Source organism: Lates calcarifer, linkage group LG17 (assembly GCF_001640805.2).
Source record: "Lates calcarifer isolate ASB-BC8 linkage group LG17, TLL_Latcal_v3, whole genome shotgun sequence".
Lineage (NCBI taxonomy): Eukaryota > Metazoa > Chordata > Actinopteri > Centropomidae > Lates > Lates calcarifer.
Window position 1 is genome coordinate 3,187,169 of NC_066849.1, and position 11,710 is coordinate 3,198,878.

General features: G+C 38.8%; 2 protein-coding genes across 2 annotated transcripts; one reads left to right on the forward strand and one right to left on the reverse strand.

Moving 5' to 3' along the window:
* The first annotated feature begins 2,470 nt into the window (after positions 1-2,470).
* On the forward strand, positions 2,471-9,552 carry LOC108878831 (glomulin). Its single transcript, XM_018669812.2, has 18 exons — positions 2,471-2,805; positions 3,293-3,418; positions 4,485-4,595; positions 4,672-4,780; positions 5,111-5,360; positions 5,874-5,964; positions 6,056-6,222; positions 6,338-6,391; positions 6,494-6,524; positions 6,655-6,744; positions 6,881-6,922; positions 7,043-7,116; positions 7,971-8,055; positions 8,211-8,320; positions 8,795-8,858; positions 8,947-9,082; positions 9,204-9,298; positions 9,411-9,552. Exons 1-18 carry the CDS (start codon positions 2,764-2,766, stop codon positions 9,504-9,506), a joined length of 1,773 nt encoding a protein of 590 aa, XP_018525328.1. The 5' UTR covers positions 2,471-2,763; the 3' UTR covers positions 9,507-9,552.
* On the reverse strand, positions 9,534-11,248 carry LOC108878830 (protein SPO16 homolog). Its single transcript, XM_018669809.2, has 5 exons — positions 10,999-11,248; positions 10,630-10,723; positions 10,218-10,389; positions 9,973-10,051; positions 9,534-9,868 (listed from the first exon to the last, which is right to left on the reverse strand). Exons 1-5 carry the CDS (start codon positions 11,062-11,064, stop codon positions 9,761-9,763), a joined length of 519 nt encoding a protein of 172 aa, XP_018525325.1. The 5' UTR covers positions 11,065-11,248; the 3' UTR covers positions 9,534-9,760.
* Between the last annotated feature and the right edge of the window lie 462 nt (positions 11,249-11,710).

Sequence of the window (11,710 nt, forward strand, 5' to 3'; positions counted from 1 at the left end):
GAGGTGCTGAATGACAAATCCGCTCAACAGTCACGGATATGGCCCTCCAGACAAACAGTGCCCTCCTGAGTTGGAGCGTGATCACTGCTTTTACTCACTCATCTGGAAATTTGTATTCTTTGTCATGAAAATTGAAAATCAGTTTTTCAGTGTTTTGCACCCATTAATATAAAAACAGTTCCATTCCAATGAAAATCATTTATCATTCAGATGGAAGTCTACCAGCGCAGAGTTTGTTCAATATGTTAAATAAGCAAAATCATTTGTATTTTAATCCAATTAAAACAATAAAATCATCAATTTTATATGACTTTTCGTTGGTCTACTGTACTCTGGCAACTGCAAGTAAAAGAAGACAAAATTTAAATAACACCTGGATCGTGATCATAGATGCTATTTACTTTTCATGTTTTCTGCACCCAAGGACAACTGTCAAACAAAACTTCATCAGCCTGCAATTAAGAATGACAAAATCAGGGACAAACATGTAGTGAGCAGCAGTCTGTGTACTGTATTTGCTTTGTGGCTTTTGTCTAAAGCTTTCATCACACAGCAATACAGAGAGCAAACCTGAGCGGCAGATGTTGGCTAAATCCGACCGTTCAAACACGCTTCTCTGCCTATTCATCTCAAATCAGGACTTGAGCTGCTCCTTCACTGAAGCTGTCTGGCAGGAGCAGGAAGTCAGTGATTGTATTTCTATTATATTACACATGCATGTGAACGCTGGGGGAGAAAAGATGATCCAAGCCTTTGAAGCCTTTGTGTTTACACAGAGGAGCAATATGTTGTTATTAAGCAATCATGGAAAAGCATTCTTAATCCTTGTGCCTCTCTGTACAATGGGCTTTTCCATTTAATTATACAGAAGAGTCTGGAGCACGCAGCACACACCACAGGTAGATTTATTTGTCTAATATACTGTCAAAACACAATGAGGTGCAGACCAGTACTGCTCATGCTAATTCAAAGGAACACAGCAGTTGTTTTACTTGTTTAGTGCAATAACTACAAAACAATTATACTGCTTGTTGGCCTTTTCTAAAGACATACAATTTTCATTCACCCTAAGAAGAAATCAGACTATTAGGTACACTTATGCAAAACACATTTGAGAGGATGTACTTTGTGGCACTGTTGATTTGTGTTGTGTCACACAGAGGCTACTAATGGTCACTAATGGTTAGTCTACCCTGATTCAGAAAGTTTTCATACTCCTTTGCTCTTTACACTCTTTATTGTGTTGTAGGTTTAATTGCAAATTGATAAAACTGCCATTTTTGCCAAATTGCCAAAACATTTACAAAAGTATTCAGACCCTTAATTCAGCACTTTGTTGAAGCCCCTTTACCTGCATTTTCAGCTTCAAGCTCTTGTGGGTAAGTCTCTACAATTTTTGCACAACTGGATTTTGGCCGTTTACCCCATTCCTCCTGACAAATCCTTTACAACTCTGTCAGACTGGATGGGAAGTGCTGTGAACTGCTATATTCAGGTCTCTCCACAGATGTTTTGTGGGGTTTTAGCCTGGGCTTTGCCAGACGGTGTTTGGAGTTCTGCCCAAAGGGTTCAATTATTCAATTTTTGAGTCATCAGATCAGAGAATCTTTTTCTTCATGCTCAGAGAGCTCTTTAAACGCCATTTAGCAAACTCTGGCTGTCATATGCTTTTACTTTAAGTGACTTTCATCTAAGTACTCTACCATAAAGGCCTAACTGATGGACTGCTGCTGAGTTGGTTGTTCTTCTGACAGGTTCCCCCATCTCTGCAGAAGACTTCTGAATCTCTAAGTGTTGGGTTCAATTTCACAATTATTGAGGCCACTGTGCTCCTAGGAACACTCAAACTCTAGAAGTGATTTTATATCCTTGTTCTGATCTGTGCCTAGCCACAGTTTGAACATGGAGGTCCACAGAGAGTTTCTCAGACTTCAAGACTTTGTTTCTTTCCTGACTGTAGTGTGAATCGTGGGACCTTATAGGCTATCGTTGTGTGCCTTTCTTAACTATGTCCAATCAATTCAATTTGCCACAGGTGGACTCCAGTCTGGTTCCAGACACATCTCAATGATAATTAAAGCAAACAGGATGCACCTGACTGCAATTTGAAGTGCCACAGCAAAGTGTCTGAATACTTCTGTGATTGTGATTTAAATATATATATATATATATATATATATTGTATATATTTTTTCAGCAACATTCCAGAGGTTAATGCAAAATAAAAATACATATGAATTGCTATTAAGTTCAGGGTTAGTGTTTAGTGACATATGGTCACCTACAGTGCAGGAAATTAGGCAAATATTTCAGTGAATGGATGTGTGAGTGGGTTGTAGAAATGTGCTTGATGAATACAAACATGTTCAATTAACTACAAAACTATTTACAGTGGAGTTTCTTGTGTAATATGTTCAGAGTCCCTCCAAAGCTTGACCACTGCTGTTCTACTTATTTTACAGGACTGGGAGTGTTATTACGTCTGGATCCTTCCAGACACTTCCACATTCTCTATGACCACACAGAAGTGCTCTGGTTTAATCCTATTACACATCAAGCACAAAGGGAGATAAGAGGTTTATGCTGGGGTTCCTCACAGACTGAGTCTCTCTCTCCCTTGAGACACCAGCAGACCTTCTCATTCGGTCATTTTGACACTGGTGCTGACACTGGTTCTTATATCTGCCACAGCATCTGTTGTGGTGTGTTGAAAATAAAGACATATTGATAATAAGATTGCCTGTGAGGACTGAGGAGACACTGATGATGAATGAAGATCAGGTGAACGATATAATCCAGAGATGGGTAAGTCAAAAATATTCTATACAATTTAGCTGTAGCAATCACACTTGTGATCAGTCATCATAATGTTTCTGTGGGGTATGACCTTTTGAAGTGTGCAGTTTTAAGAAATCAGACAAATAACACACCTACTTGGATCGATTGACATCAAAGTGAACTGCTGCTCTGTCTGCATTGTATCTTGTGCCATCCTCCTCTCTCACTATGGTAACCCATCAAAATAAAAAAGAAAACATGGTGATACCAGACAGGAGTTTTGCCTTATCTTAATTCATCTACCCTCAAATTTACATAGGATTGTCCTTTTCACAATCTGAATGATTAATGTAAGTTTTGTTACACTTTGGTGTAACATTTTCTGATTAGTCATTTGCAGATTTTTAGAATGTTAATGTTTCTCATACAGAAACACACATGAGAACTTTATTAATACTGTGTATCAGACAAAAATAAAGCAACATAATTTGATAGTTCTTAATCCTGTATTTAGAGAGATACCCCAGAAGAAGAGCTGAAGCCAGAGGACTACCAGCAGTTCAAGAACATAGGATCTGCATGTCTCAATGGGGGTGACAGTGCACGACTACTGAAATTTCTTCAGGATAAGAAAAACCAGGTATTTCTCCTCCACCACCAACACAACTGATAGAGACAGACCTGCTCTATCATTTCTCTGAACAAGCAGCAGTCACACCGTGCAGTTATGAAGTGACAGTAGATCGACAGTGTTAATCTGTCATACAGGCCTAAAAGCACGCACGCAGTGACACCACAGCCTCCTGAGTATCAGCAGCTACATACACTATCTACTGACAGGAACAGCAGCAGCCACATCCCTGCTACACAACTATGCTAAACATTAACGTGCAGCCACCACTATGTGCTCGCTGGCCTATTGACCTGGAGGTGTAGGGAGGAAACAAGCAGATATTCAGTCAGGTTTCTCGCTTCACTGATAACCCTCCTCAATACGGCATTCCTCTAAGTGCCCTTGGTTGTCCTATCTATCCATGCTTCATGCAGTTCTGTGTAGTGTACTTTTAGTAGCATCCTACTCATTCCTCTTTCTGAGGCTAAAATGGTCTCGAGGGGTTCAAATGATTGATTATCAAATGAGAAATCCCTGGCTCGCAACAAGGACGTAGAGCATAAACTCAGACATGGAGGGAGATGTAGGCAGTGCAGAGCAACACAGTTTTTCTATCAAATACTGACTGTGATGGGATTGCAACCCTACACAATTTAGGCAACCTTTTGGACACAGTGTCACAGTGTGGGCTGGTAACTTGTTATGGCCAGAGCCATATAACACCTTCTACTTTCATCTCCCCAGAGCTGCCTCTCAGGTACAGTGGCAAACATCTTGATGACGTATCATATATTAGAGTCCATATATTGTCAGCATTGAGATTCATGGCTTTGAAAAGATCTGCAGCACTTGGGGACTTACCCTCCCTCTGACAACCCACAATCATGCTTTTTTTTTGTCAGTCCGACAGATCACACTTTAAGCCTCACTTCATTCGGATGTAAAGCAAGTGTGAAACTGCAGTTGCTGTTGCATGCACCTTTTTATGCAATGACACATGCAAATGGGAAGAAAGGGCCCAGCAAACATGTTGCAACAGGGTCTTTGTTTTTCTGATTACTTATGAGGTATGTCTGTTTTCTCTTACTTTAAGGGAATTGTGAAGTCTATGGGTTGTGTCCTTGTGGCACCTCTTGTAAATGAAGTAGTAAAAAAAGAGAGGAGTCTTGATCACTGCCAGGCTGCCATCACTCATCTGACCAGGGTAGGTCCATAAAATTCACCTATATAATGAGACAGGCTCTCTTTACATTAAGTTAAATGTCTGTCCTTTTGTTTAGACTTGTAGGCCAGAAGATCTTCTGCATAGTTCGCTTGAACTAATTGAAGGCATTCATCCGGGTGCCATTTCTGAGACCATCATAGCCCTTGTTCCACATCTTCAAACAGGTGAGACAGCTCTGTGTGAAGAATTTCATAACACATACATAAAGTACAAACAGCTGGTATGTCTCTATTATATATTAGGATGTCTTACAACATTAGACAGCACTACATTGTTAATGATATACTAATTAACTATTAGTGTTACTATGAACTATTAATGTGTGTATGAAATATTAATATAAACACTGTCTATTACACAGGTGTAGCACTTTTGGTGTAGTCATGGTCATTTTACTGGTAATTAAGCATGGTATTGATTTTTTACAAAAAAGGTATTTGGCTCCCCCTGCTGTACATTGATGTTAACTAACAACAACCTTGTGTCTTGAACAGCGCTGCTTCGACTGGAGGACAGGAGAGCAGCTTGTCTGGGTTTGGTTCTGTCTGCTCTGCAGAAGCAGGTTTCCCAGCTGCCTGTGCCTTACACCAAACAGCAAGAGGAGGCTGATGAGTACGGTCTGTGTCGCTGCTGCATCGCCTTGGCCAAATTTACAAAGTCTTTCATAGTGGAAGTGAAGAGGAAAGATGGAAACTACACAGCCACTGCTGAAGATGAGGAGCTAAGGACTGAACTTCTCAAGTTGTACGCTTCTGTCTTTATTTATGTTTGTATGGTTTAAGGCTGATCAACCAGATATTAATTATAATAAATGCACATGGCCTGTGTGTTTGACTGATCAACAGAGTAACAGATTTTTCACCAATTTGTAGGCTTTACTTTATGTATCTATCCACCTATTTTTGTTATTTTCCCCTAAGAAAGAGTTTCTCTTGTAGATGTATTAGTTTGGAAAGAGTGGTTTTTGATTTTTCTTAGAATAATGCCAAATTATTTTTAAGTTTATTTGTAAATTATAGCACATCCTCCAATTTAGGAACTCAAGATTCTCTGTCTCTAAACCCTTTAAGTTTTTATTCTATTTTTGTAATTCTGTGAGACAGTAATTGGTGTTAGGGTCTTTCAGTTGATGACAATTTAGATTCAACAGGACAAAACCTTTCACTTTAGAATTAGTTTACAGTACTAGCATTGTAAGTGTAGTATTAATGATGAATGGTTTTAAAAGGCTTGCTGATGATCAGTTTTTCCTTGCAGCTGCATGAGGAGCTTGAGAGAGCCTTTGCTAGAGGCTGAACTAAACCGAAACAGGAAATCATCACTTTGGCTCTTTGCAACAGAGATTATGGTAAAAGTTAATTTAAAATCTATAGAGAAGCAATACAATATTACTAATATTAGGTTTTTTTAGAGGTTAATTTCTCTATCCAATTCTACAGGTCATTCTACCTGCTATCCAAGAGTCCCTCTCAGAGCTCCTGTTCTTCAACTCTCTGAAGAAAAGCACCCTGATGGACAACAGTCAGTCGAAGGAATCAAGAGCATGTCTGGCTTATCTGCTGTTTGTCCAGCTCATCACTATGGACAGCTTTCCAGCAGTGTTCAGGTGTGATGAGAAGCTATTATTGTATATGCATGTTCACTGACATACAAAGGTGACAGTGTTCACTGTAACTGCACTGTAGAAACGGTTTAAACTGCACTTTTTCCTGCTGTTTCAGCCCTGTATTTGTCCTCCAGTGCAACATGGAATACATCAATCAGCTTCTTAGTAGGTATGCTGCCAATGCAACATAAAGTGAATATTGTTCTATATTGTTCTAGTTTTAAAATCTTTTTTTTTCTTAAAATAATTATTCATCTTGCTTCTTTGATAGTAAAAAGGAATCCCACTTGCTTAAAGGACTGGTAAGGGCACATCAATACTATAGATACAGTAGTAATATAGTATCATCTTTCTAAAGTTGAGATTAGAACAAGTATGAAAGCTGAAAACTAAGGTAATTTTTCTTGGGTTTAATTGTGTTTTATCAATCAGGCACTATATTCAACAAGTTTGGAAAGAGTGCAGGACAACAGCCTTCCAGTGAGTCTACTGGAACTGAAGAGCTTTTATAGTGTACCACAGGTAAGACAAGGATGACATCAGCCAATACAATTTTAAAAGCTCAGTTAAGAATTTTACAGTCACATAACACAACATGACCACAGTTACATGAATACTTTTCACCAATCAGTGACTTGTGGTGCTTTGTAATCCACAGAACCTGGTGAAAGTACTCACTGACTGCCCAATGCAACATCTGGTGAGTACACAAATGACTTTAATGGGAGGAATGTATTCCACATCTGTGATACTGTTAAAACTTTGAATTGAACATTGAACAGACATTGAATTTTCCTTTTTGTGATCACTCCTTCCCCAGAGGGAATCAGGACTACAGGTTTTCCAGCTCTTTATCAATAAATTAGATGCTGAGGCAAAGCACAAGTTTTTCAGGTGAGAAACATCATCACGGGAAAAGAGAAAATATGTGGTTTTGTAAACTTGTTATGTTTCAGGCTTTCTGTGGACTAGGTAATGTGTATATAATGCACATTTTTCATAATAGTTATAGCTAAACTTACATAATTTTTTTAGTATTTTATTAGAAACATCTGTACAATCAGCTAATCGTGTGGCAGCAGTACAATTTGACATCGGCAGCATGAATCCATGGACCCAACATGCCTTGTGTCAACAGTCCAGGCTGCTATGGGGAATGTTTTCTGGGTGAATTCTGTGGCATTCAAACCAATTAATCATGGTTTGAATGCCACAGCCTATCTGAGTATTGCTGCTGACCATGTGCATCTCTTTATGGCCACAGTTTACCATCTTCAGCATGATAATGCACCATGTCACAAAAGTCATCTTAAATTGATTCAATGAATATAACAATGAGTTCAGTGCACTTCACTGACCTCCCCATACACCATATCTGAATCCAATAGCACCCTGTTGGGATGTGGTAGAACAGGAGATTGGCAGCAAGAATGTAGAGGTAATAAATCTGCCAAAATTATGTGAGGCAGTCATGTCGTCATGGTGCAGACTCTTACAGGAATGTTTCCAACATCTTGTGGAATCTGTGCAATCCATAATTTAGGCAGCTTTAAGAGCAAAGGAGGCCCTATCCAATGTTAGTACAGTGTTTCTAATAAATTGCTCAATAAATGTATAATCGTTATTTGTTCCATCCAGTAATACTCTAAACTGTTTTTTTTTTTTAATCAATATATAGTATTTGTTGTTGCCATATTGTTTCTCATACTCACCAACTAATTGAACTTTATTGACAATTTCTTTTGCAGGTGCATATTAAAAACAAGCAACCATGCAGGAGTAGAAAGTTATATAGTAAAGAACATCAGGAATCAAGTGGCATTTTCCATGAAGGTGAGATTAAAGATGACACATGTGGGCTCTCTAAAGTTTCATTACTATTTTTGAAAAGAATCTAGAAGCCTTTGTGTTTAGTCTCGATGGCTTGGACACTGTTTAATCTGATGATTTTATCTGTGGGTGTTTCATCTCTGATAACTCTTCTCTAGCCTGGTAATGCCAATAAATGGTTCCTGGGAGAGGAGTTTGTCTCATTGTTGGAACTGGTGCTGTGTTTGCCTCAAGGTGCCGAGACAGATCTGCTCAACAGTATGGACAGGTGACTAACATTAAGATGAGCTTACTTCACAGACAGGCTACACTATGCACATTCCAGTAACAACAAATTAAAGGGAAACCAATATAAAGTGGATGGATGGGAACACTCTCCTGGTTCTCTACACATTTTTCAGATTTTTCTTTTAATTTGTCACCCACCTGTGTATATAAAGATGCAAGCTCTAGATGTACATCTGCTGTAAATTTTGGCCTATGGAAAACACATTGAAAAAAATATATAAAAAATTTAAAATTAAGGATGCATTTCATGAACTATGGAGCTAAATTACTGCAGATTTACATGTAAAAATGTATGTGACATTATTAACTTCATATCTAAACAGTTATAGACCTCTGTGGCTACCAAATGCAATTTTATCAAATTTGGGTTTCCTGCAGCAATCCAAAGCTCTGTACACATAAAGTGTGAATCCAGCCCAATACATTAAGCAATGCCCTGTCTTTGTCTATCCAGGATAATGGAGAGTCTGAATCTTCTACGCTATCTCCTTATCAGAGACAAAGGACTGTGGAGCAGTGTAAGTTAGCATTCAACACTTTCACTGCTCTTCTGCAAGCCAGCCTGGTCAATGCAAAAAGCTGATGATCTACTCCTCTTTCCCTCAGACTGATGTGTGGGAGGAGCTGGGCAGGATCCAAGATGAATACCTAAAAATGCTGCGTGTGTGTATCAGCATATCAAGAGCATATTATTCTGCTGAACTGAAGGCATTGAGGGAGGATCAAAAGCTAAAAGCAAAAGGTAGGCATCAGTTGCTAATCTGTGTGACAAAATGACAATGAAATAACCTTGCACAGACTGCTAATGGAACAACAGCCTCATAGTCTTCATTCTGTAAACTATCTCTATTGTCTTTCCCCAGAAGCCAGAGATGCTGCTAGATCCACCAGATTAGTCAAAAGCATAACAGTGAAACACAAGCAAGTGTCCAATATGTCCCCAGACGTCCAGAACCAGGTATAGAAACGTTATTTCCTATGAAATATCTTTTTAACATTTTTCTTCATATTTCTTCTTATTATTATTTTTTGGTCTTGGCAGATAAGTTGACCATTCTCATGTGTCTCAGGTTTTGCAGAGTGCTTTGGTGACATTTGACCTAATGGAGAGTCTTATAGTCCGCATCGAAGAGATCACAGAGGAAAAGCTGAAGATCTCAAACTAAGCAGAGACCGCTTGTGCTCAAGTGACACTTCAGACCATTTCTTTTCTGGTTTATTTTATGACTGATAAAAAAACATGTATTCAATATAGTGTGCACTTTTCTATGCCAATGTTATTGTCAGAAATGTCAAAACATAGCAAACTGGGCTGAAACACATGTTTTACCTTTGAATTTCTATGTTCACCAAATAAAGCTCACATCAGATAAAACAACACAAGGGTTTGTGGGAACATGCTGGATTGTCCGCTGAGCTTTTATAATATGTCTCTTAGCATCTCCCACACAGGACTGCTTTCAGTGATGTGAGCCTGAGCCAGAGACATCCTGTCGTGGATATTGTCTACATGGGGCTTACTGGTGGCCTGCAGACAAAGGAGCCTTGGTTTATTTCAAAGTATCAGAAGGGAACAACAGCTAGTCTGATTTATTACTTAGCATAACTTTTGTGTACTGCCTTTATATTTACCTTGGCAATTGTCAGCATTCCTTTAACAATCTCAGCATTGCTTCGCACGGGCAGAATCCTGAGATTGCTGCCAAAGAATCTGAAAGAGAACAGGAGTTATTAGAAATATTGCTGGACAAGTAATATTAATCTTAGCATCACAATGCCTATAGTTACCAGAATCCTGGTTACATTGGTGTCAGTCAAGCAAAACAAGTGGGAAATGCACCCTGAATTTGCAGAAAACACAACAGCCATTAATCTACCTGCACTGAATCCCTGACAAGAGTTCCAGTTCCTTTTTCCCATTAAAGGGAGCATATAGAAGTACAAAGCTGTTCCGGTGTACTTGCATAAACTTCTTTATCCTCTCAATGAGTCCTGATTCCTCAAAATGCTCTGGGAAGTCTTGAGGGTCAACCAACAGAAATGCAGTGCCTAGGCAAGTAAAGTTATAAATGCCTTATATTGAACAAAACACAAAATAAGAATATTTGAAGAGTATTTATGGTCTGTGTTTTCAGGGTTACTTAAAGATCCAATAGCAGCTTAACAAATAAAGTTTCTGGCTGTGTTTGTGCAAAGTGTGTTGTATAATGGGTTAAAATGTGAGGCAAGTGTGTTGGAGAACTCAGTGGTTATAGAGTCATCTAACAACAGAAAATGCAGCAGATTTACCTGACAGAGGAAAAATAAAGGCTCCGGACTCAACAGTGACTGAAGGTCTGATTCGGTGCTGTTGTGCGCTGAGCATCCGGTTTGTTTCATGGCTCTGTTAAAAAATAAATAAATAAATAAATAAATAAATAAACAAATTAGCACCTTTAAACGTTTTAACTTAGCTTCTGAATTAGATTTAAAGGCTGACATGGTTGAATAATTCATATTTTTCCGACTGTTATTATCTTAACGCATATTTAGCAGTGCGCTAGCACTGTAGTGTGTTAGCTGGACAGCTAGCAAACTCATATTATTAGTGGTATTTATTTGACCGACATCTACAACCAAACTGTTAAAATGTGCGACAGTTCGAGGGTTGACCCTAACCTGGAGTGATGTGCTGACTATAATCGTTGTCTTCCATGGAGGAGTCGCTTCTTTGAATGCTGCCATTGTTTACTGGTCTCAAACTGATGATCGTTCGTTTGATCAGCGTTGCCCTCGCGGTGCATTACCACGACACAACTACCTGTGGCACGAGCGACAGTTTCGTCACACTGAAAGACAGCCAGACAGAGGCCGCTGCGGTGTGATCCACATTATCTGGCTGTGAAATACTATTTCGGAAAAAAGAAGGGGCAAAAGAGTGCGCGCTGGGCCCCTTCAAATTCCATCACCTCACGCTCTTTGTGCATTATGTAGGCAGTATTCCCATTCTGGCCTCAGATTTCTGTGAGGTTATTTTATTAAATGCAAAAAAAAAAAAAAAAAAAAAAAAAAAAAAAAAAATTGTGACGTTATTGGTGCTGTAGTCATAATGACTATACATTTCTGTTACTGTAATCAGTGCAGTCTCAACACACACAGCTGTACTTGAGCTGTGCCTCTCTGCTCCTCTTGTATGTGAAGTGTTATTTATTTACTTCACAAAAATGGTTTGTGTTGTGTTATCATCCTTTCAGCTAAACCCAGAGGATGAAATAAATAAAAAAGAATCGTTGTTAAAAGCATTACTTAATTTCCTACTTCAGAAACAAGTCATTATGTATAACGCATAACATTACTTCCATGTTTCTGGATGTAAATGATTGATAGGGAT

Coding starts and splice junctions, on each gene's coding strand:
- LOC108878831 (XM_018669812.2), top strand. CDS start 2,764: ATGATGAATGAAGATCAGGTGAACGATATAATCCAGAGATGG. Junction 6,223..6,337: donor AGCTTTCCAGCAGTGTTCAG/GTGTGATGAGAA, acceptor CTGCTGTTTCAG/CCCTGTATTTGTCCTCCAGT. Junction 7,117..7,970: donor GCAAAGCACAAGTTTTTCAG/GTGAGAAACATC, acceptor TTTCTTTTGCAG/GTGCATATTAAAAACAAGCA.
- LOC108878830 (XM_018669809.2), bottom strand. CDS start 11,064: ATGGCAGCATTCAAAGAAGCGACTCCTCCATGGAAGACAACGATTATA. Junction 10,390..10,629: donor CTTTATTTTTCCTCTGTCAG/GTAAATCTGCTG, acceptor TTACTTGCCTAG/GCACTGCATTTCTGTTGGTT. Junction 10,052..10,217: donor TTGTCAGGGATTCAGTGCAG/GTAGATTAATGG, acceptor GTTCTCTTTCAG/ATTCTTTGGCAGCAATCTCA.